The sequence below is a fragment of the Mauremys mutica genome, chromosome 5, assembly GCF_020497125.1.
Source record: "Mauremys mutica isolate MM-2020 ecotype Southern chromosome 5, ASM2049712v1, whole genome shotgun sequence".
In the NCBI taxonomy this organism is placed as follows: Eukaryota; Metazoa; Chordata; order Testudines; family Geoemydidae; genus Mauremys; species Mauremys mutica.
The window spans coordinates 28,991,161-29,017,679 of record NC_059076.1 but is presented as its reverse complement, the minus strand read 5'-3'; the positions used below and the strand labels follow the sequence as shown (position 1 = coordinate 29,017,679).

Sequence of the window (26,519 nt, the reverse complement as noted above, 5' to 3'; positions counted from 1 at the left end):
GGCCAGGATAGAGAGAATCTCCTACAAGGATCCCGGACAAAGGTCTTAAAGAGGCAGCTTTTCCCCACCTTCATGTCCTTGACCTCAGAACCACCCTCCGGTAGACTTCTCATTTTGACAGGATCCTCTCAGCGCCAGTAGAGTACAGATGCTCTCCTGCAGTGATAGAAGCTGTACCACAATATAGGTGACGATAGGAAGCAGGCTCTGCAGTCAACATAGTGATACCACGGCCCCAGTGAAGCGTAAATAAGAAGGAGAGCTTGGGGGGGGGGCGGGAAGGAACATCATGGAATTGTTTAGATATACCAGCCCTGTGACTTCCCCAGCAACCACACAAGACCATCTCTGTACATCTTTATTTTTAATGAGTGACTAAGCTCACACCTCAAAAGTGAAGATGGGGCACCCGCTGAGAGCAGAGCATAGACTGCTAGGCTCCAACTTGCGTCAAGAGAGAGGAAGGGTCTCATCAGATATATTGGCCCAGTTATTAGCCCCACTTTTAACATATAGACATGCACAAAATGATCAAAATATAAACATGATTAAGAAAGAACCTCACTGTTTTTTGAAAGCATCACCTGTGCTAATTACCCTTTCAGATGAGCTATCCTACCTCACCAAGGATATGTCAAAAGAGCTCCACTCCCTGCTAGAGCCTCCAAACAAGAACACCATGTAACTCAAGTGTCCACTAAACTAAAGGATAATGAAGGAGTGCTTAAGTCAAAACAAATAAGGTACATGACTGGAAGATTCTGCATTTGCTCTGAAAAATGTTATTGAAGAAGCCCAAATGAATCATACCACATTCAGCAATTGTCTATGCTCAGCAGAAGCTCCATTTCAATTTTTTCCAGCCTCACTGCATTTCTTTGGGGTTATGGTATCTCTTTACCCAGCTCAGGCATCAGCTTGCCATGAAATGCAGTACGGATGTAGACTTTTGCGGTAGGGATGTAAATGCTGTTTAAAAAGTTAACTGTTTAAACGATTTAAAAATGTGTCATTTAAACGTTTAACCATTTAAGCAGCTGGGCCCCGCTCCAGCCGGGCGTGGGGGTAACCAGTTAAAAAGGTTAACCGGGTTACCGGTTAACCACCTACATCCCTATCTGGCGGCCCCATGTTCTTCTCCTTTCCCCACTGCGGTGAAACCGCAAGCGAGGAAAGGAGCACAACGTGCAGCTCCTCCGGCCCGGCTGCTGGACCACCCGCAGCCCTTCCATGCAGCTGCATCTCGAGTCCTCCTGTCTGGGGTCTGTACAGCAGCTGCACGTTCTGCTCCTTTTCCCTCTGCAGTGCCCAAGAACTGCAACAAGGGAAGGGGCAGAATGTGGGGCCGCCGGGCACCAATGCGCATCCGCTACTTTCTGCTCAACTTTCCCCTCTGCCATTTAATGGTAGTCCGAAGTTTTCTTGCTAGTGGTTCAGTCTCACTCCTTTCTTTGCCCCAAAAACTGACGGGTGCAGCTTCCTGCAGTCCAGAGAACGCAATATTGCCTTAGCTTTTCTAATCCTAGCTGAAACTCCATCACACAGGATAAAGGACCATGAGGTGGTGTTCTAGAGTCAGAACATGTTTCATCCACCTTTATTTCTCATAAAAATGGTACTGGTTTGACAGCCCTGCAGACTTAAGTCCATTTCACATAAGCAACATCTGCACAATCCCGTCTCGTTATCGAGACATGTTTTAGTTTTCATGGCCATTCAACCATTCGCCTCTCTTCAGAGACTGCCAACCAGAGAGCCAATTTGTACCATCTGTGATGATTTGTGGCATGTGTATCTCCTTATAGAAGTGGAGATTGAGAGCATGTTTCCTTGCCTACAAAATTAGCTTACTTTGACGTAAAATATAAGCTATAACATCATGCAGTTTTTGTCTAATGACTGTGGTAATGTCACCTTTTCAATACTCGCATTGCCTGAAACATGAGGGACAGTTTTCTGTCACGCTTTCCCTTAAATGGATTGTCTGATAGTATGAGATCTGTTCTTAAAATCCCCTAACAAGACCAATGTTATCTCCTGGCTCTGTACCAAAACAAACCAACCTTTGAAGGCTATGTCTCTTCTCACAATGCCCTCAAAGATAACCATCAGGAATGAATAGTGAGAAAAAGCAGTTCCACTAAAAATAGCTTCTTGAAATGGCAGGAAGTTCAGAGGTTGTCAGGCCACCAGGCTCAAATACAGAGAAAGCAAATAAGTCTAATTCTTTCCTATTAATATTCAAAGGAAAGTCCCACTTTACAACCTTTGCAAGGAAATTTCTCATTTTTTTTTAAATTCCTTGTAAATGTCTACCCCTGTGCTACTTTTTGTGCCCAGTGGCACAAACTGACCATTGAACCATTGGCCAGAAAAAGCCCAATGGCCTGCTACTCCCCCTGCCTTTGCATGTTTCCAAAGGAAGTTAACAGCCCTGTCCCCTTGCCTCTAGTGACTTCACAGGACGTCTATAAAAGCAAAAAAGACGACATTGCTTACAAATATTTTATATACATTTGTTTTTACACAGTGGTATTAGGACACTCAAATGCAAGCTACCATACAATGAAAATGTGTTTCAGGAGGCTATTCTTGGGGGAGGAAGGGAAGGTGTCTCCCAACTCACTGGCCAAATCAACCCAGTTCTGCAATGCCAGAAGCTGCCAGTAAGAGCCCTGTCCCAAGTTGATAACTCTCAACATCTTGCAGAATAGTGCACGTAGTTACCAGCACTACTATTGATGTATTTGCCAGGCGAGATTAAAAGTTAAACCCTGAGAGAAACAGGAGAATACTTGTATGAGTGAAATTCCACTTTATTTGCTTATTTATTTATTTTCATTTCCCCACATCCCAATCATGTTATTTATTTCTGTCTGGTTTTTAAAAAAAAAGTAAATAAATCAAACAGGTTCAACCCAGTGGAAACTGACAACCTCAAGACCCAAGCGTCAACTCAGTCAACATTTAAAGTGTCTTGCTGCTTTATTCCCTTCTTTTACAAGTATTTTCACAGAGGGTAGCATTTTTTTTAAAATAGATATTTTCCAAGAAATCCTAATGCAACACCTTGGAATACAAGTGGCACAACCTATGCAGATCCCTAGTCAAAGTTGCATTAACAATACGAAGGTGGAGAGAGGAGTTTGTTTCTAAAAAGCTAAGATGCTGTAGAAACAAGCTTTGTGCAGAAAAAAAGTCACATGGATCCAATCAGACATATAGCTTACGGAATAAGATGTCTTTATATATTTCAACAGAGGGAAAGAGAGTACGGGATTAAAAGGAGGCATGAATTTCCTAACAATGACCCTCTGACACTGACTCTACAGGCGTGGGGGAATGGGTTCTTTGCTCCATATATAAAATATAGGAATGGGTTCTTTGCTCCATATATAAAATATATGAATTATTATTTATATACCAGTAGCACTTACAGGCCCCAACAAGGTTGTATAGGGTGAAGCACACTGTAGCCTCAAACACAGAGTCCCTACCTTGAAGAGCTTACAATGTAAACATACACAACAGACAAAGGGAAGTATTACCACCATCATTTTACAGATGGATGACTCAATTATTCTCTTAGTTCTCCCAAACTCACACAGGAAGTTGGAGGCACAGCTGGGAATTGAACCCAAATCTATCATTACCTACACCACCATTGAAAACAAGTATTCTTGGATACATCTTTAGAGCCGTTAATATCAACATATGCTATCTAGGTATATACTGTGCTGATCATTTCTTTGGAATCTTTATTCTGATTTAGCAACATCGTGAACATTTTTCAGAGGGGTAGCAGTGTTAGTCTGTATCAGCAAAAAGAATTAAGAGTACTTGTGGCACCTTAGACTATCAAATTTATTTGGGCATAAGCTTTCGTGGACTAAAACCGGTTTTAGTCCGTGAAAGCTTATGCCCAAATAAATTTGATAGTCTAAGGTGCCACAAGTACTCTTCATTCTTTTGATCATGAACATTCTCTCATAAGTAGGGATGGGGTGTTTTTTTCCTTTTTTGAATGGGTAGGATGGAAGAGGAAGTGTGTGTGGGAGGAAGGGAGAGAGAAAGACTGACTTCTTTCATATGCTTTGCCAGAATCAGGCAATTGAGGCACTGAGAGAAGCTGGGATGCTGCCAGCAGGAAGATGTACACAGAACCTATCAGTGTAAGTAAAATGTCTAAAGAACATTTTTTTGAAGAACAGTGTTACCTACAGCTGAAGGGAATCAAGCCAGACAGAAAAATTTCTTTTGAAACAACTCCTTTGAACAGTATTTGCTAACAGTTAATTGTATATTTTTCCCATAAAGGGGATGCTTTGTCACAAAACAAATATTAAAAAGCTATAAAATCCTTTTCTAACTTTTCTTGTTTAGTGTTGCTATAGAACAACATTAAGCAATGCCTGAAAAATCTTGTCACCTTCAAAAGCTTACAGTCCCTATTTTGGCACATTACAAAACATATTACCCTTACGTTTAGCACAGATGGTTAAAGCTCTCTCAGGTTACCATCAATCAACGAATACAACATTGACACCAAACACCACTATTCATTACATCCTGCAGAGGACAACAATTTTGACAACTCTGGCGTTACAGTTGTATTTACTGAGTCTTATCCTGGTTTTGTTAGTCAAGTATAGAGCTCTAACCAACTATCAGAATTTTCATGCAAATAAATTAATGCAACACCTAAAGAAGTCAGAACATAGAAAAGTTGCCAATTCTACAGCAATATTAACTCAACCACATTGCACATATGCAGCATATTCTGTTTTCTTTGTTCTAAGTATTGCTTATACAGGACGTTTACCTTGTTAAGCATGTTATACATGATGTGGAAGGTGTTTGAATTAGTGCTACTATGGAAACCTTACCTAATCTCTTTAGATTCAACTGTACATCCTTAAAATTGCATCAGTTTCTTACTTTTCTTTTAAATTCTAAATGGGGGTGCTGGTGAGAGAAACCTGCCCTTACATCCACAACCGAAAGGAATGCTCCAGCTGGCAAAGGCTAAATGGTATCTATCAATGTCATTCCCAAGCTGTTTGCTCAATAGTCATCAGTCAACCAGACTGCCTGAGAGCTTGGGCTTAACTAAGCATCAGTGATGGCTAATTTGTCCTGCAGATACTTTACTACTGGTGATTATGTTCCTGATTAAAAAGAACCAGCTTGATCATCATAGTCCAAGTTGAATTTCCTGGGCTGGTACTTAACAAAAACATCTTTTTACTCATAAAGAGAGCAAGTTTTATATGAAAATAATTGAGACAATTATCAAAATCCACAACGCTACTTTTACAGTCATGTTATCAAGCATAAACTCATCCAGAGCACTGGGCCATATCCTGAATCTGGCAGCAGCCAGTTCTTATAGGGTACGTCCAGACTACCCGCCAGATCGGCGGATAGCGATCGATTTATCTCATCTAGACGCGATCTAACGATCCCCGAACGCGCTCCTGTCCACTCTGGAACTGCACCAGAGCGAGCGGCGGTAGCGGAGTCGACGGGGGGAGCCGCAGCCGTTGATCCCACGCTGTGAGGACGGGAGGCAAGTCGAAATAAGAGACATCGACTTCAGCTACGCTAGTCCCATTGCTGAAGTTGCGTATCTTACATCAACCCTCCCTCCCCCCCCCCAGTGTAGATCAGGCCTAAGTTTCAGAAAATAGTACACATTAACATGTACACTGCTGTACATTGATTCAGAGGCAGTTTATAAGCTTGAAGCAGATTTCATTATGGCTATAGTCAGTCTGCCTAACTACCTATGTTGTTGATGAACATGAAGTCAGGTACCCTTTTTATTTTTAATACAACAAAAATAGGAATCTTGGTTTCCTATGGTAGTAGCTTCCAGAAGTGGATACCTTGCATCTAATGTTATTTGCTTTTATTTGCTCTAACTTTACTGCTCTTAAGTGATAAGATGTGTCTTGTTTTTGGATTATGCAACAAGGTAAAAGGCAATTTACATTCTCCTCATCTTCTCAGTTTTCTTTATTTTATTTTGCTCTGTTTATTTTGCCATATGGAACTAGGTAGGTTATACTGAGATGTGTCCAATCTTTGAATATCCCCTATCAAGTATTCTCCATTTTCATTTATTTCAGGCCAAATCATTTTTGCATTCTCCCCATATGAAACCAGCGCCACAGCATGTGTGTGACTCACTGTTAGACTCTCTTTCTTATCTAATCAGCCCAGTCTCCTGCTGCCAATGAGGTCTAAAAGAAGTGGGATCAGGCCCATATATCAATCTTTATTAGAACAACAAATCAGAGCACCTGTACCTGTCTTCTTCCACATTGGGAAGTATTGGGAGCAGTCCCAACAGATTAGTCATATGCTTAAAGTTAAACACATGCTTAAGTGCATTGCTGGATGGGAGCCCCAGAGTGCTCAACATCTTGAAGCATCAAAGCTGTAGTTCAACCTTCTCACTTTGAAAGTATCCCAAAACTCACATTCCACAAACGTCTTTGCTATCTCCTCCCCAAACCCTCAAAACTTCCTATACCCCACCCAAGTCTTTCTGACAACTACTCCCTGGATCTTTTCCACCCATCCCTGTATTTTTGCGTGGTTGTGTGTCACCGATTAGATTCGGAGCAGACTCTTGATTAACATTTTATATATAAACTCATTTTTGAATAGTAACATTTCTATATTACTTTAACAGTGTCACTCAGTCATGGCAAGCACTACAAATGCTTTATAGAATTCAAATTTAAATACACAGTGTACACGTGAGTGCAAATGTCTGTGACCTATTTGACACTATAACTTAAATTAAAAACCCTTAATTCACATTTGCTACTGCAAAAATGTCAATGGAAAAACTCAGTCAATTATTTTTCTAGTAATAGCACCACTAATTAATGCCATTAAAATAGCAACAGCAATATGAATAAACTTTCTTGAGACAGTCACAGGAGATGCAAGTTTCTTGTAAAAGGCTTTAATTTTAGAACTTTACAGGTTATTTCAATACTTTTAGGAGACCAACTTACTATTTGTCAACTACAGAGAATATTGTTGTGTTAAGTATTGTTTAAACTTAATGCAAGAAGTTAAAACAAAAAGGCTACAGCAAGCTATTACTTGTCAAAACAATGACCAAGATTCACCATCATACCCCAGAATGAATTCCAGGCATGACTGCACAAAACCCAAGAAGGTCATGAGAGACAGCAGGACCTTTGTAAGGGAACAGAAATAACTCTGCTGCTTTGTTACCTTTTTTATTAAATCAGTATGTTCAAAACTCTTTAATTAGCAGTCTAACTACACAGGAAAGGCATTTATGCTTCACTGGGAAGAGAAGGATGGCGTGTTGTACATGCTGTGCTAGTGTATAAGAGAGACATGACAGAACTCTTCAAATTATCAGAGAGGAGGAGGAGGATTTGCATACCAAAACTAAGTACTTTTTAACTCCAGACCAAACCGCACACAGAGTGTCCCACTTAAAGTGAAAAGAAACAACCCAGAAAGGGTGGAACTCATGTAGAGAGGTACCAGGTTTTACCTTTTTTTTTTTTTTTTTTTAAATTTTGGCTCAGAGATAATTATGGCCCTAATCCTGCAACATGAGCTACTCAGATGGAGTCTTAGGCCAGTTGGCATGGGATCAGAGGACTGGGGATTACAGATTCAATTGTTTAGACCAATTTGTGTATTTCTTTAGCGCATCCCAACACAACAGCACACGTAAATATGTACCACATGGATTAAGCAATGCTAGTCAAGGATAAGTGTAGTACATACTCTTAAAATATCGTTCCATCTCTCTGTAAAGCTTTGGTTTAAATCTACTCACTCATAATGTAGCTTCGCTCTGGTTCCCAAACACACTAGGAGTAGTGGTAGTAGTAGCGTTTTCTATCATTTACCACCGTTTGATAGGTATTGGGATGTGTCCCAAATAAGAGTTCCTGACCAAAAAAATTATAGGACCTATGTGTCAACAGCTTTTCAATCATTCCTTGCAACATGAACAGTTCATATCTGCAGCTCAAAGGGTTAAATCTCTACGTGCAACCAGCTGCACCCATGGTTCAAATCACAGTCATAGTTCTTGCTCATGTAAACCGACAGCCATCATATTAGAAGCCCAACTGAGACCTAGTTTGAAAAAATCCAAAGCCTCAAGTGACAACAAGTCAAAAGCAAGCCAACGATGATGAAGGATCTAGAGGCACTTGAATATAACCTAGACTTTAAGAAATGTGATGGTTCTCTGAAAAGTGACTTAAAAACAGATGTGTTAGATTCAATGTTTTCTCTGCATCAGTAACTCAAAATCATTTGTTGAGATTCTCCTGCCAGTCATGCAAACCTCAGCCTAGGTTTAAAAAAGTATGCAGTACACTCTCCAGTTCAGACTCAACTGTCTTAAGTTTGTATTTATTTGAGATCATTTCTATAGCACTCAATTTGGTTTTATTTAAATAAAATGGCTGCAGGGCCAAAATTTCACCTTGATCTCAACAGCGTAACCCACAGCTGAATAAGGTTACCTAGGTCTAAATGAACCAGCAGTATTTGAACCTGCAATTGAAAAAGCAAAGTTTGATGATGCTACAGAAACCAAATCCCTCTTCCAGGGCAGTATTGACACTGCACTCAACAGGTGTAAGAAGTAACTTATCTTTGTCACTGAAGTAAATAGGGTGGTGTAGGGAGAGGGGACGTGAGACAATCTTAAATAAAATGCCATTTTTACATAAATATTTGTATAGTAGAATTGCCCTTCAAAAGAATTGCTTTACACAGAGGAAACACATATTAGAGAAGTAAAATGAACTCTTCTCTGACTAGCATTCCTAATATTCCGAAAGCCTCAATATTGCAAAGTTGGTATAAATATGTTACACACGCCAAATATAACAGCCTCAGACATTTGAGGAAGGTTTTGAAACTCAGCCCAGATCCAAAGAAAAATATCCACTAAACGCTATTTGAGGGTAGTGAGCTCTAGCTAGACACTGCATTGTTATTTGTACAAAGATTTTATCTGTTTTGACTTAGCTCCTCAAACCCTCTGAATAGCAGCAGTTAAAAGCAATACACTGTACAACACCCGTGAGAAACTGGCATGTTCATTCAGGCACATTTTAATGAAACACCATTCACAACTACAGCACCTAAGCTGTGTGGTCACGCAGCAGGCTATCAAGGTCTGCACAGGTAGAGAGAGGCACTTCTCCCCCGGCCCCAGCCCCGGAGTTGCTGTGGTGAGGCGCCTCTCCCCCAGGCCGCTGCAGTGAGAGAGGGCTGAGGGGAGTCCTCTCTCTCCAGTCCCACCCCCAAGGCAGTCTGCACCCCAAACCATGGTCTCACACCAAACCCCTGATCCCCCAACACACACCATCCCTGTGCCCCATCCCAGAGCCCCCTCCTATACTCCAAACCCCTCATCCCTAGCCCCACCCCAGAACCTGCAGCCCCAGCTCTCACCACCACCCCTGCACCCCTATCCCTCTGCCCCAGCCCTGAGCCCCAAGCCCCCTCCCACACTCCCAATTCTTCAGCCACACCCTCACCACACATCAGCTCCATATTGGTGCACATAACAAAATTCATTCTGGACATGGATGTAAAAAGTTAGAGGGAACATTGTACTGCACAGAGTTTAACTACCGCCCCCCTTTTTTTTTTAATTGTAAATAGGAGGATTTTGCAATATAGATACTTCAGGACCATAAACTCAGTTAATATATGCTGGATACACAGAAGCAACATGAGCTATTTTCTCATTCAGGATCCATGCCCCCTCCCGCTTGAGAGATTATGCATCCTCTTCAGTCCTCCATTGCTGGGGGGGTCAAGCATCCTGCTGCTCAAAAACTAACTTTAGCTTAAGACATGATAGACCTTATGTCAGCAACTTTCCACCTCCGCTTCTTACACACACATCTACGGAAGCAAGGATGAAAGGAAATACTTCTATCCGCTGTACAAGTCATCAGTCCTCACATTCAGCAAGATATCATATTACAGAAATACTCATCTTTGCAGATTTCAGGTATATCATGATGTAGCAGACATTTTTGTAAAGTCTATAAAGGCAAAATATGGCTCACCCTAGAGATGGTCAAAGGCATGTTGAAGTCTTTTCCACCTTGAAGCCTAAAACCCCAAGGAGCAGGGCCGACCAAAGACACACTGTAGTTGCTCATAGTGTTGGATGCTCAAGGTCTAATTCCAGATAATAAGTGTCTGTGGAAGAGGATTAAAGTTTTAATGTAAATCTTAACAGGATATATGTACACAGTGAAATGGAAATGCACACATTAACTTAAAAGGGGTCCTGTCAATTTAAATATATGTTGCAAACCATGTTTTTCTGTTCTGTAACACCTTAGTAAATTAGTAAAAAAGTGAATGGACTTTAAAAAGTCTAGTTTGCCACTATTTGTGCTTTTTGTTGACTTTTTGGCTTGTCAGTTTAGAAAAAGAAAAATAATCAATTTAGTTTTATTTTCTGATTCTTAGCACTGCAATATCTGGGTTTCACACGCTGCATGCAATGATTTTTTAACAATTGTTTTCTTCAGAAAAAAAGTGGAAATATTTCCTCTAGGCTTTTATTTGGAGGTTATTTAAACCTTTTTTTTTTTTTTGCAAAATGTAAGCATTGGACCAAATTTAAATTGACAGTGGTCCTTAAAAATTACTTAAGTACATAAACATTTTAATAGTTTACGTAAGAGACGTTGGAACATTAATTTCATGTGATATGTATTTAGTCACAGCTAAACAGGTACATTTACCACATAAAAATTAATTTCCAAGGAGGGTGCATATTTTCATAACAATTCAAATATCAAAAACTACAAATTTTAAAGTCAAAGTTATCCAGAGGGAAAAATGTTCGAGCCTTAGCATTCTTACCATTTTTACAGTTTAATATGCATCCAACCCCAATTTCCTATTAGGCACATACAAGGTGTTGCAGAAGAAATCAAAAAGAAATGCAAACATTTATAACCACAGAAAGTTGTGTACCAAATACCAAGGCAACTGCTTTAAACTAAGAAAAAGTATTTTAAGAGAACCCCAAGATTATTTCCCCTCCTCCCCAAACAAGGATGAAGGATTACCTTTAAAAGGCACGCTGTGCACTTAATTTTGTTGCTCAGTGTCAAAGATAACAGCTTCAGCTGCACCACATATAGGCAATATTACAATGACGTCTTAGGTAGTAGCTGCCTTCTATTTTTATATATTTGAAGTGGGGAGGGAGAGAGAGCGCACACACTGAGGGGTGGATTACTGTAAGACTACACCAAATCAGTGTAAGATTCCATAGTTACTTAATGCAGGAGATTTAAGGTGGAACTTCAGTCAAGTAGAAGAAAGTGTGTTTCAAATATCATTAAGTACGGCAAGAATTATTTTTCACTATACTTACACTACAGGTAACTTATTTTTAAAGTAACAGATTTATGGATACTGTACTAATAAAAATTTCATTTCTGTGGGAAGACGAATACCTGGGAAGTTCTACAAAATCTCTCACTAGAAGTTTAACAATGCACTGAAGTCATTTCTTGAGGGAAAATAATGTAATTATATAGATTTCCAGATTCACCTCACCAAAAAAAAAAAAAAAGGCTAGCTGTTCAGCCTCGCTTCCCTTTAAGGGCCAAACCGTAAGGGCCTTATTCACACCAGGTGGTCCATTTAACTAAATAAAAAGAAGAGTATTCGGGTAAGGCAGGCTAACAAGATAACCTTTAGGAACTACTCCTCCAAGCCAATAACAGAGATTGTTTCAGAACTGAGGCAGTTCCTGAACTACTTACACCCTCATGCCAGAAGCCATGAAAGGACCTCGGCTCCCACTGAATTCTAGGACAACAGAACCTGGCTCACTTACATCTCCATCTCTTGTGCCTCCCTCTGCACACCACATCTGACTAATTACAGGCCCAGAACGCCAACATCTCCCTAGTTCAAAGAGTCCTTCTCTTCCTTCCTTCTCTCCTCCCTCTCACCCACCCACACAAAAGGGAATGTCCAGAGTTTGAGATATGATCCTTATAGGACCTGCACACTGGTTCAAGCAAGAATTATTCTATCTACTAAACACTGAATCCCATATAAATATACACCTAGTTTACTAATGATTTTACTACCATATGAAAAATGTTTTGTTCCCCCTAAAATAATCACACTAAAATTATAAGCTATAACAAATTAATGACTGTGGGAAAAGGAGCCTTATCTAATATGTTGGGACACACTAACACCAGATTGACTCTGATCACCCGTTAATAGTTGACAAGATTTTTTTTTTCCTAACTCAAAGCTAAAATTAAGCATGTGAATAATTTTTCCTGCATGCATTAAAAAACAGGGGAAGGGGGCAACTAACACATCTAGGAAAGTATACTGTAATTTGGGATGTTTTTTGTAACTAACTGCAAAGGAAGGCATTTGGAATGGTAAGGTATAGCGTGCTCTCTCCCCTCCCCTGGCACCCTCCAGCTTTGCGCATGCAGTGAAACATCTGCATCTCACACCAGAGAACTTATTTGGGATGTTGGGAAAGAGAACTAAAGAAACACTCTAAGGGCTTGGCTACACTTGCAAATTGCAGCGCTGGTAGAGGCTTTCCAGCGCTGCAATTAGTAACCGTCCACACCTGCAAGGCACATCCAGCGCTGCAACTCCCTGGCTGCAGCGCTGGCTGTACACCTGGCCAGGTTGGGGTGTAGCGATTGCAGCGCTGGTGGTCCAGCGCTGCTCATCAAGTGTGGACACACACCAGCGCTTTTATTGGCCTCCAGGGAATAAGGAGATATCCCAGAATGCTTTTAACTAAATTACTTCCTTTGTTTTGTTATGCAGCCTCTCTTTGTTTTGTTGTGAACTCCGATCGGAGCTCCGTTGAACTGCTTATCTGAAAAACAAACACTGATCACAGCAAACAGGAGCTATCTGTACCTGGCTGTGAACGATCAAATGAGAGGCAAGCAGTTTGCTTGACAGAGAAACAGCGTTGGATGCAGGCTGTTTGCAATTAAGACTAAGGGTTCGCGAACATTTTGTGATTTTTCAATCCAGGGAAGCTAACACAATGTTGGCTCCAAAAATCCACTCTCTCTATCTTCCCCGCTCCCTGTCACAGTACACCACCCTCCACCCCCCTCTTTTGAAAAGCACGTTGTTGCCACTTGAATGCTGGGATAGCTGCCCATAATGCAGCACTCCCAACAGCGCTGTAAATGCTGCAAATGTGGCCACACACCAGCGCTGGTAGCTCTGAGTGTAGCCACACACCAGCGCTGGCCCTGCACAGCTGCACGACCAGCGCTGTAACTCCCAGCGCTGCAACTTTCAAGTGTAGCCAAGCCCTAAGAAAATAGATTTAGTGATCTATTTATGTCACCGTTAAAGATTCTATACCTGGTATGAAGGAGAGGTATCACCACATGAATTGATAGAGCCCTGCAAATCCACGGATGCCCAATTTATATCTGTGGATGCAGATATCAGCAGACATATTTGCAGATAAGCAGATAGATGCGGATCCAAATTTTTTATCTAGAGCCCAAATCCACGGTCCATGTTTGCATATTGATGTGGATATAAATTTTGTATCCATGCAGGGGTCCATGAATTGACTGTGTCTCAGTGAAAACATTGCACAATGAACTAGCTAAGGGCTAAATTGTGAAACTCTCACTCATGTTGATGAGCGTTCAGTGAGCCTTCTTGTGTAAGTGCTCAACAATGGGTTTCACCATCTAATCATAAAGAAGTACGTATACCACGGCCCTCTGTTGAGCAGAATCAGAATTGCTCAAACGTAGGTCAGACTTCCAATAGTGCTAGCAGATAACATTATAGAGATGATATTTCAGCATAAGGGGTAGGGCCTGTGCTTCTGGGAAAATCTGGTGTTCTGCTGCAGTGAAGATCCCAGTGTCCCAAAAAGTGACATCTTAGTATGAAACCATCAAAAAGAAGGTTTGGTTTTATATGTGCAGTCCCAAGTCATCCATAAAATGCAGAAGACACAGCATTAAACTCCACACTACTTTTTTTTTAAAGTATGTCTTGGCATACAAGTGAAACTGCTGGCTTTACTGTTCCTGTAGCTATCTAGTTACAAAAGTCCCCACAGGCAGGAGGAAATACATGGCCATGATGATCAAACAATTACACGCCCTAAACCTGCCCAACCCAGCTCAGCTATGAATTTTCCTTTTCAAATCCTTTTTCTCCCTCCTGACCATTTTTGGTGCTACTCTGTGCAACACTCTTGCATTTAAACACCAAAACACAGAGCCTGGGGCGGGTGCGAGCCGGCACGGGCACATGCACACACAGGCTTGCAGCATTGGCACCTACAAAACAAGACTGACTTTGGTGTCCATTCTGTTTGGTTCTTTGAGTCAAGTTCTCGAAAGGAAAAAAAAACAAACCGCTTACACGGTAATTAGTATTAAGAGCTCGGTGTCTCCCTTCAAAAACAACCACCACAACACAGATGGCAAAACAAATCGAAGTCAGTCGCGAAGTCAATAGCCATTCGGATCAACTCAACGGGACCCTCGTTTAGACACCGCTGCTTTTCCCCCTCCCGCTTCACTTCGGAGTGACTCTCTCCTCCCCACCTCTCCGGAGAGGGTCCTGACCTGCCCACCCTCCTGGGGGCTGCAGCCCACGCGCCTTCTCCCTCCGGCCGGGCGCGGCGGGTGGGATGTCTCGCTCAGCAATGGATGGGGCTGCCGGGGCTGCTCTCCGCCACCCGCGCTCGGGAGCCCGGCGCTGCACCGCGCAGTGCCGGGGCGGCTCTGCCAGGAGCCCCCCCGCCGCATGCACCGAGCCCCGGGAGGAGGGGGGCACGCTCCAGCAAGGAGCTGCCCCCGGCTCCTCTCGCAGGTGCCCCGCCCGCCAGCGCGGCTAGTTCTCAGCACCTGAGCGCCCAGCCCCCTCGCCTCGCCGCGCCCGCCCCGGCCCCTGCTCACCTGGGACCGGGAGGCTGCAGCAGCCGCCGCGCGGTGCGGGACGCCCGGGCGAGAAGCACGGAGCGCGCAGCGCGTGTGGGAGGCTGGGGCTGCGTCCCGCGGGGCTTGTTTTCACTTCCGCCTCGCTCTGCTCCTCCCCCGCGGCCCGGGAGGGCTGGGGACGTTCTCCGCGCTGCAGCCGAGCCAGAAGGAAGCCCTGGCAGAGAAGGAGGGGGGACAGTTGGGTTAAAGGCCGAGACAGCTGAGCCAGAAGATTGCACATGATGCACAAAGGCCCAGGCCTACAAGCAAGGGTAGCTAGAGCCTGAGGCGCGTGGGGTGCAGAGTATTGTGAACAGCCCAGTGCAAGGGCCCCTGCTTGTCACCTCTCTGCCACAGAGATCCTGGACACGTGCCAGTACCTTGAAGGATTAAATACAGCCTTCACCTTGGTATAAAAATCATGTAAATGATAGACAATAGCTACCCTGGAGAAAGAGCCTATGGTAATAAGACCAGTAACAGTCAATATCCACATCTGTACTGCTAGTAGCAGCTGTAACACTGGGGCTGGAATCCTCAGGTGTGTGACTGAGTTGTGCTGGGCACGGTGGCGTAGAGGCACACAAGTGACTGTGCCAGTTGTTCCCCACCCTCTTCCAATACTGCAGCTAGCTTGGGGAGGGGGGCAGTTCTGCCAGCAGCCAAAGATCACCAGAAATTGTCCCAGGCCTGCTTTCCTTCCCATGTCATGCCCTCAACAGTGAGGTCATCGCTAGTTCCAGACACACACCCTGAAATTCTCCTATGCCAGGCAGAACAAAGGGCTAAGATCTGGTCTAATAAGTGTGCATTGAATAGTCAAAGATTGATAATACAGCTCTTTTCATCTTCAAAGCACTGTACACACTAGCTAATTAACACAGTATTTTTGAGTAAGGATTCTCTATTTTATAGCAGAATAAACTGTCAGACAAGTTAAGTGACTAAGTCCTAGGTGCAATAGAAGTGGTTGACAAAATCCAGTAAGAGCTGGAAAGTTTCTGGCTGCCAGACACGTTTCAACCACTGAAGGTATGCCTGTTGAGTATGTTTGTGCATACAGACCATCAGCTCCTGTATTCACATATGTACAATAATTCTCCCCCCTCTTGGAAGGTAAACCTTGAACCTTACAGCCTGTGCTGTAGTTAGCAGTGACAGTGGAGCCAAAGTCCCCTCACCATAAGAATATTTATGCTCCATGGGGGCTATCAGCATTAAAACTCCCTACCTCTGTCTGAAACAGGACAGAACTGCTTCTCCCCCACCCCAAAGAGCACATTGCATTACTCAACCATTTACCAAACTTTTAGGGAAGGAAAAGTCCCACAAAGGCTAGGATTTTTAGGGTAGGGTGGATTGAGTTAAGTTCGTTCGTTACTTCTTACTGTGGAGGTGAGGAGAAGCTGCTGGGAGGGTTTTAATGTTTTGTTTTTAGTTGCTTAGATTTAAAAAAAAAATCTATGGCAAAAGCACCTATACAGTGGGGTAGGCACTTTTAAAATGTGTGTTAAAAATAAGAGAATTATCATGAAAGTGACTTGTATATTTACATAACTGTTTGTTTGGATAAATCTTTTCTTTTACAATTAGAGTTAACTTGGCCCTGATGCTTCAAGGTGATCTGTATTCAAATTGAGCCTTAACTTTACTGGGGGCCAGTATAGACACAGGGGCCACCTGCACCCACTAGCTTGCAACCTTGTTCTTCCACTCCACGTTCAGAGCTCTTTACTTCGGGCCTAGGATCCAATTCCATGAGCTCCAGTAAAGCCACTCACTTGTGAGCAAGAGCTGTAGCACTGAGGCTTAAGGCTGCTGTGTGTCTTGTTTAACTTGATTATTGATAATCTTGATGGTTTTCCCCCTCCACTATGACTGGTTTTTATAGTTTATTTATGGCTTGTTTATATATGGCTGGACGGGACTGCTCTTTCAGTAATGGTTCCTCAACTCCCCCACCCTACCCTGCAATTAAGCATCTCTATTCAAGCTAAAAAGAAAATCCCTCTTGCATGCAGAGACAAGCTCCATCACATGATTGTTAGTTCAGGGAGGTAAAAGTTCCCCATAACAATGATTTTTCATTCTGTCACAAGGGTTTTAGGTCAATTTTGTGCTGTTTTATTTAGAAGCTTGAAAAGAACTTGGCACTATGCCTCCTGCAAATATCACTCATTACATCCCCGGGCACATGAGGTCCTGTCCAGATCTGAAATATATCAAGGTAGTGAAAAACCTGAGGGTCCTGTTTGACTTTGCACTTGCCTGAAATATCATGTAGCCTCATTAATGAGAAATACCCTTGACCATTTGCAGTTTATTAGGAAACTTCAGCCTTTCCTCCCAGAGGAGAATATGGCCCCAACGATCCATGCATTCATCACTTCCACCCTGAATTACTAGAACAGCGTAGCTGGGGGAAGTTAGGTGAGGCTGTTGCGGATACACAACAGTGAGAGTCTGCCTCCTCAGAGATACTGCTATAACCACATGATCCTTGTACAGATGGGAGGCTAAGAATGGGTTGGACAAACACCTATTATGGGATGCCACAACCTCTGATGGAAGCCTTGTCTAGAGCTTAACTACCCTCTTGTGTGATAGATATGAAGGAAAAAACTGAAATCTCTCTTGCTGCAGATTTCTCTTGCAACTCAGCCCAGCTTGGTGTCATTTTTATATTTTAAAAGTATACTCTCCACTCCATTATCCAAATGAAAGAAAATATTTAATAGTATCAGACTGAGGACTGGCCCCTGCAGAACCCCATTCCATAAAGCAGGAGGGTGTGACGGCAAGCCCGTGGTAACTACTCTTGGAGTAGTCTTTCCAGCAGTTGTGCCCCTACACCTCATAGTAATTTCACTTAGACCACCACATTTCCCTAGTGAGACTATCGAAAAGCCTTACTAAACATCAAGGTCTAGCACATCTGCTTCGCCCCCATCCACTAGAACGGTAACCCTGTCACTGCAGAAAATTAGTTTGGTCTGGTATGAAGTGTTCTTGACAGATCCATGCTGACTATTTCTTATAACCCTCTTATTCTCCAGCTGCTTACAAATGGATTAGTTAATCATTTGTTGCAATACCTTTCCAGGTATCAATATTAAGAACTGTTCTGTAGTTCTCTGGGTTTTGTTGCCCTTTAAGTGCAAGTACTATTTTTTCCCCTTCTCCAGTCTTTTAGGACCCCAAGAGTTCTCAAACATGCTGAGGGGGTCTTCTCCTTACCCCTTCCCCACAGACCTTAGGCACAGCCCCTCCCACAGAGACCTGAGGATCCCTGCCCCATGGAGGCCTGGAACCAGCTCCTCCCCCATAAAGGCAGAGCTGTGTAGGGCACCACAACGTCTAGGGACAGCCCTGGTTGGTAGTGTTTGTCAGCCCCCACATAGGGTGATCAGATGTCCCAATTTTATAGGAGCAGTCCTGATTTTTGGAGCTTTTTCTTACAGTGGCACCTATTACCCCCCACTCTTTGCCCTGATTTCACACTTGGGGTCTGGTCACCCTATTCCCAAACTCCTAGTTGGGAACTGCAATAGAAAACCATGACAATATTAGCTCCAGTTGTGAAATGATCTAGTAGCATACATACATGATGCACTGCAGAAGATGTACTAGCAAATCATTGTTTCAGCCACACAGGCTGAATCAGCACTTTCAGTTTTAGTTTCTATCTCTGAAACTAAGTTTGATGCAATTATTTAAAATCATAGGCTACATTTGACTTTCAGTCCAGAAAGAACCTCTTTAAAGAAACTATGAGATAACAGCACTCTTGCCAATACCAAGCCTTCAAAAAAAATCAGGCCCTGAAAAATCATGGGATTTGTTTAAAAATCAGAGCTTTAAAAATTTAGTTCTTGTTGCTGAATTTGCCTTCTGGTTTTTGAGCCTTTAGGTTTTTCAAGTTTTTCTCCACAACCCTGAAGGCTAGAAACTTACTTATACTTGGAAAATAAAAGCAGAGGTCCTCATGTAATCACATGACACTAGGAAGTGGGTCTTTAAGAGAAAACCTAATATCACAAGACTAGCAATAAAATTGCAAGTTGGCAACATTGTAAGAGTGAGTTTTGCAGGTCTGTGTTCCCATAAGTTAAATAGGGAAAATTCAATACAACAAAACACATTGTGTATAGAGCTTTTCATACCAACTGTATCCTGGAATATTTCACTGAATTAAAAGAAAGAGCACCACAAAATGGCCAATATATGGTTTTATAGATAGGAGAAATCTCTATTTAAAGTTGTAAGCATATTTCCATTATAAGGCTAATTTTACCCAATCCACCTAAAATCCTACCAAACATGTCCTTTCTGCTTCAGATCTAGCATGTATGTGGCTGGAGCAAAATTACATGGCCAAACCTTGAGATCAACTGGACAAATTCAGAGTGTTTGAGATATGATCATTAACTTGATTTCAGTTGTGTTTTGGAAATTCTGACACTTGTGCCATGGTAAATTGTAAACTTGTTTGACTTTGAATCACTTGATTTTTTCATTTTTTATAGAAATGCAGCTCACTGTTTTTGAAGGTATTCACTGCTGAATTAAGAACATTTGTACACACCGTCAAGCTACAATAGTCCTTGGCAAAGCAGGATTTCCTGAAGAAATTTAGGGCAGCTGATTAAGTGGTCTCATACAAATCCAGGAAGTGCCAGGATCTGAGCCTTAAATTTAGTTTGGCCCACAATCCACTTATGAAGGGGTAGACACATTATTCCTGTTTCAGACTGTAGGTCTGACACAGTCAGGGTCAGAACTGTTCTACTTGCCTTTATCCTCCTGTCTCATATCTACCTTTTCTGTGTGCTGTTCCCCTCTCCATGGGAACATCCCCCCCATTCAGGTGCTTGCTCATGGCACCCCACCCCACCCCCCCCCAAAAAAGAGGGACAAAAAAGTTAAAACTTTTCTTTTAGAGGTATTGTCCTTCAATTGCCAGTGTAGACTTAGCCTTAGTGCCTGCACCTTTAATAAGTTTTTCCATTTTCAACTTTCCCTCAAAATTCACTCTCTCCCATCCACTAGTGTCCAGTAAGCAGTAGTGAAGTCCGCAAATGGATAGAGAAAAACACCATAAAAAATAAATGAATAAGTTTGACCTGTCTCTTCTCTCTGCTTCTAAGCTATCACTCACCTGTAATCAGTGGCCATACTCCAAAAGCAATGCTCACCCACAGCATTAGATGCTATTTTGTAGCCGCTTCTTTCCTTCAGGAAACTATAGGGCACCAACTACTGTAATACTTCCGTGGGCCTAGGATTTCACTAATCCTAGAATGCTGCCTAAGTCACTGGGAGTTTTGCCATTAACTTCAATGAGGTCAGGATTTCAACCTATGTTTTTAATATTTATATGGTACATAAGCCTAGGGCAAAAGGATGGATGTTTTTCCTCATCTAAGTGAGTAAAATAATTGGAACTTGTAATCTTTGGGAATCCAGCAGGCATGCTGTGAGGAAGTGCTTCAAACTAGATTTTTGTCTGTCAAGTTATATAACTTGCTGTCAGATGTGTGGCCCCCATCACTCAAGTACCTGAACACCTCAACCCCCCTGAAGGTATTATTCCTATTTTACAGGTGGGGAACTGAGTAAGTAACTTGTCCAAGGCCACACAGGTAGTCTGGCAGAAGAGGGAACTGACCCTAGGTCTCCCAAGTCCCAGGCTAGCACCCCAACCACTGAACCATCCAGTCTCTCACTGAGGCAGAGTTCTAGTCTATTTGTTTTTTATAGTATGCTGAGGCAAGGAATAATATTCCAGAGTTAATCATAGCATTCTTATCAGGGCCCTATATGTAAGAAGAGTGAGTACCTCCGTCCTCTTCCTAATCATAATGCCAGCTGGTTTGTTTAAACTTCCTTTCCCTTGGAAACGGAGTGGTTTATACATGTGTTTTAATTATAATCCCCACTGAGGATGGGTTTGTTACAACTTGTACTTGGATGTTAATCCTGCCATATGCTAAGAACACTGATCATGAAGGGTCTTGTAGATCAGAATTTTCCTATTGACTTTTTTAAAAAGCTAGTGCTATGACATGAGAGGTGAAGCTTTGTCTATAGTCCTTTACATAATATACTGCCCTGGCAAGAGAAAATGTACAAGCCGTAGCATGAAAACCACTTTGCTTGCAAATAACTCTAGTCTAAACCACATTAAATTAGTGTCTGATACAAGCGGAGATGAATTTCTCAGAGAATGGATGTCAATCATTTGAAAAGGGTTATTTATAATTAAGCACCAGCAGCATACACAGCTCTGTACAAGCATGATGAAAGCACAGGGACAGAAAAAGCAAAGAAAGAACTAACAGAAGTAACAATGAAGGAACAGAAGCCAAAATAGGGAAAGAAATGCTAAAAATATTTATATAAGGTAGATGTATTAGAGGTAGTAGGGCCTGATGGTAGGGTGGTTAAGGAACTACCTGAAGCCATCTCAGAACCATTAACAATTATCTGTGAGAAGTTCTGGAGGATGGGTAAGATCCCACCCAACAGGTGGCATTTTTGCCATTCTCCAATCTTTTTTAAAGAAAGGGAAACAAGAGGACGTGGGGGAATTATAGACTCAGTCTAACTTTAGTACCTGGAAAAATACTAGAACAAATTAAATCAGTTTTTAAATACTTGGAGGATAAGATAAGGAGTAGCCAAGAACAAATCATGCCAAACCAACCTAATTTCCTTCTTTGGCAGGGTTACTGGCCTAGTGGATTGGGGAAGCAGTAAATCTGATATGCCTTGATTTTATTAAGGTTTCTGACAGTCTCAGATGCTCTCATAAGCAAACTAGGGAAATGTGGTCTAGACTAGACTAAATTGCCATAAAGGTAGGTATATAAATGGTTGAAAGACAATACTTGGGAGTAGTTATGGTTCACTCAAATTGGGAGGATGTATCTAGTGAGATCCTGAGGGGTCAGTCCTGGGTCTGGTACCATTCAATATTTTCCTTAATGACTTGGATAATGGAGTGGAGAGTATACACTTCTAAAATTTGCCAATGACACCAAGTTGGGAGGGGTTGTAAGCACTTGGAGGACAGGATTAGAATTGAAAGTGACCTTGATGAACAAGAGAAATTGGTCTGAAATCCAAGTGCAAAGTACTTCACTTTGAAGGGAAAAAGTAATGCACAGCTAAAATAGAGAATAAACGGTTAGGTGGTAGTACTGCAGAAAAAGAATGGGGGTTATAGTGGATCACAAAATGAATACAAGTCAAGGTGATGCAGCTGCAAAAGGCGGCTAATATTCTGGGGGTGTATTAACAGAAGTGTCATATATAAAAATACATGAAAAGTAGTTGTCCTGCTCTACTTGGCCCTGGTGAGGTCTCACCTGGAGCACTGTGTCCAATTCTGGATGCCACACTTTAGGAAAAATGGACAAATTGGAAAGTGTCCAGAGGAGAGCAACAAAATGATAAAAAGGTTTAGAAAACCTGACCTAGGAAGAAAGGTTTAAAAAAAACTAGGCATATTTAATATTGAGAAAGACAACTGAGGTGGGACCTGAGTCTTCAAATATGTTTAGGTTAGATATTGGAAATTTCCAACAGCCCTTAATGTCCCTTTCTGCAATCTAAGCCCATTACTACATGGGCCATCTCCAAAGAGCATGGAGAATAATTGATCATCATTCTGTAACTATAAAGGCAGGCTTCCAAGAGGCTGTGGAGTCCCCATCACTGTAAGTTGAACAGGTTGGACAAACACGTCAGACCATCTAGGTTAATTGGTCCTTCCTCAGTGGAGGGGCTGCATTGAGGACCTCAGGGTCCCTTGCAGCCCTACATTTCTATGACTACTGTCCTAGCCTTGGAGAGCTTACCATCCTAGACCTAGAAAGACAAGATCTACTTGTTTATTCCAAGGAAGAAATTACTGTGGATAATTTTAAAAAAACCTCCTTAATCTGTTGGTTTTGGGGTAGGTGCAAAGGCCTTGTGGAAGAAGTGTCCTTTAGAAGGGGTTTGAATTAGTCTATCATATCCTAACTCTTCTGTGACCTGAAAGTTCCTCCATACCTCAGGGCCAGCTTAGAAAAATAAGATACAAAGACGAAAGTGATAGGAGACAAAGGGGCAGTGTAAATTGGAATTACTGGCTGAGATATTGGCAGCGCTGATAAGTCAAACATGCACTTAAGAGGCAAAATTTTAGGCTGAACTCAAAGCATTTGAATTTACTCATGTGCACCTTCATTTGATTGGACTGGAGCTGTAAAAATGACTAGGATACTGGACCTATTTCTGAGCAAGCTAAATAAGAAGCTGGCAAAGAGTTACACTGAAAGCCATGTGGCTTTACGCTCAATATACTAGATCCCTCTAAAAAGCACTTCTAGCACTTATGTTCTGACAGTTGTCACTTGTTGCAGTGATAGATATTCTTGTCATGTGAGAAGGTGCACACTTTCACACTCATCTTGGTGCATCTCTGTTATACTGGATACTGTTCCACCTTGATACATGGAATGCTGCTCTCCCACCTTAGAAACATAGCAGAAGTTGGTAAGAATTGGGTTGTCCACTGACAAGAAGATTGAGATAATGCCAATCTTTCTTCTCATAGGTAATGCAGAGGATCACAATGCACAACCCCTTTTCCACCTCAAGACAGATTTCCCATCCTATTAAGCAATTATGTGGTGCTACTAATTGAGATTTGACAGACTCAAATGTCAAGACTACACAGACACTGCCCAGCTCTGCCCTTACTTCACAAATACACAAGACACCCTCTCCCAGTTCTGCCAATGCCAAGGAGGCATTTGCACCTGGAGAAAGCAACTATCTTAAGCTCTCCCAGCATATGGCAGAGGTAATGCTTTGGGGAAAGGAAAGCACTTCAATGAACTTGCCAGCACCACATGATCTTTTCTGTCTTAAGATTCTTCACTATTCTGACAACCCTAACATAGCTATGACAAAATATCCTATTCCAACTGTAGCTGGCCAGAAGACTGCACTGCATCCTGGTAGACTCAAACTTGGCCATGGTGTTCCTCTCATTTGTGACATGCAGAGATCACTGAAGTGCACTCTGATGTTGGTGTTTCCATTCCTAGTTAAAGCTCCTTTAGGTTAGGAGAGCAGCCACTGACCTTACCAACACCAGCTATGCCTGTGCTTCCAAAGACTTTGGTGTTGTCTGAAGTTTCAACTGCACAGCCACAATATATTGCAGAAACACTACATATGGTCAATCCTCCAGTATGGATGAGACCCCTGGACACTTAAATGCCCTGAGTAATCTGTGTCCTTTCTAAGTTTTGATGTTGCTGAAGAAGGTTAAAAAGTTAGCCAGATATCACCTCATTGTTTGTAATGTTAGTTGAAAAGGGTGATACTAAAAAAAAGGAGCACAACCATTTGAGACCATGGGTAAGAACAGCTGTTTTCTGTGGACACACTGGTGGGTGATTGCAGAGCAACTCAGTTCTAGCATTCATACTATTAGTTAAGATCTTAGGCAAACCAGAAAAAAGGGAAAAAAAGCCAGCTATTTTGGGAATATCACCAGATGGACTGATCTATTGGAGTGAAAGTTTTGTAACTGTTGCAAATGTGAAAGATGGGCGATTCATAACCTCTGTATCTGAGCTGTCACTTGAAGCCACTGCCACCTGTGCTGCACTCGGTCATCAAATACCAGGTTAAATTCAAGGTCTCAGTCTTTCAAAGCATGCCAAGGTACTCCCTCTCACTCTTCACAGCCATGACAGTTGTGTCTCTCTGGAAAACGGGATCATCAATCAGAACAGTGAGACTTGTGAGCTCACATCAAGAGATTCTTATTCCACAGCTCTGAGCGGCCACTGGAAAGAAACTAAACCCCATTCTTACTATAAATAAAGAGACAAATCCTACCGGACAGGGGGGAAATGGACAGAAACAGAAGCTTGTCTTTGTTGTTTTCAAATTTGTACAATGCTTACGAACACCAGTGATGAACATATTACAAGTGCCAAGATTAGATTGACAAATAGTCTGGCTAGATATAAAAAACACTGATTGTACAGTTAGATTTATTGAGTTATCAAATAAATCTGCAAATCAGCAGAAAAACCAAAAACCTAGTATTGTGCCAATATTTCTGGCCCAAAGACAATGTGCATAAATAATGGGTAATAGCAGGGCCTGAAATTCAACCTGTAGCACCAAGAACATCCAGCTCTTCTAACAGTGGAGCAGAAAGGGCCCATAGAACCATGCTGTTGCATACTGGATGCACAGACCATTCAAACCCATTTAAAAGTGCCAGAAAAATAAAAATAGTTGTAAGCACTGACTAATGGGGTCTAGTCCAAGTGACACCATGTCAAATGCCACACAGAGCTCCACGTAAAATGAGAATTGACAGAACTAGCATCAGCATTTAGAGGAGGTAATTTTAAGTGCTTGACCCGACCAGCCTGTGAGGAATTTTTCATGTGCGCATGTGAGAGATGAGTCCCCTAGAACTCAGGCTAACTAAGGGAAAATTTCAGCGCAAGAGAGGATTTTGAGGCTGCACTTTGTTCTTAGAATATACATGTCTACCCTGGTCCTTGGGAGCCAAAAAAAACCTTACTGTGTTGTAGGTGAAACCACGTTATATCACACTTGCTTTGATCTGCCGAAGCCCCGCCCCCCCCCGGAGCACTGCTTTACCGTGTTATATCTGAATTGATGTTATATCGGGTCATGTTATAAACTACACCTCTACCCTGATATAAAGGAAGCAAGCCCCTCTCAAAACACATTCTTCCTCCAACATATCTTAGTTGGGGGTTAGCTCATGGCTCTCAGTTCTGCTTTTGGCTACAGGAATTTGGTGAACCAGATGCTGTCCTCCATCTTGAGTGATCTCACAGAGCTCAGGAAAAAACAGCCACTCCTTGCCTGCCAGCAGTGCTCGGAGAATGGGCTTTCAGATCACAAAACTCTTCTGGGCCAGCAGTGACACCCAGTAATGATGGCACTATTATTATGTCAATACACTGTATCTGCCAAACCAAACTCATGTTTGAGCTGGGTTTGGCAGACACATGTGGCTGACCTAGGCCAACTAAGATTACTACCCAAGCCACTCGCCTGACAGGTGTGTAGGGGTGTGTGCGCGCGCATGCGCTTGTCCCCATAAGCACGGCTTGTCCTTTGTACTTGCTTCATTCAAAGTCATCTTTGCTGAGGGTCCTGCTGCTATTGGTCACATGCTCACTTGATATCAGCTTTTCCTTTTTTACCTCCAATGTGAAAATGGGAAATAAAAAAACATAGCAATGAAAATTTGTTAAGATATGCATGCCCTGTTTTGAAAGAGCCATTACACTTTGCCACAGTTTAGAGGAGAGCTTTATGTTTTTGACCACATTTGCACAGCTTTTCCAATTAAAAAGGTGGGAAACAGTTCTGCATCAATCTACCTCACAAAATCTGAACAGACCTTTAAACTACCATTTTGGCAGCTGGAACCAC

General features: G+C 42.2%; 1 protein-coding gene across 4 annotated transcripts in view; it reads right to left on the bottom strand.

Moving 5' to 3' along the window:
• Window positions 1-26,519, bottom strand: part of PDLIM5 (PDZ and LIM domain 5) — a 214,829-nt gene that overhangs the window by 167,331 nt on the left and 20,979 nt on the right. For 3 of the 4 annotated variants that reach the window (XM_045019728.1, XM_045019724.1, XM_045019725.1), the window contains exon 2: window positions 10,107-10,242. In XM_045019728.1, coding sequence (XP_044875663.1) covers window positions 10,107-10,202 — 96 coding nt within the window. In that variant the 5' untranslated portion in view covers window positions 10,203-10,242. Of the gene's footprint in view, window positions 1-10,106; window positions 10,243-26,519 lie in introns of those variants that run through there. The other variant, XM_045019723.1, reaches the window with a different exon arrangement.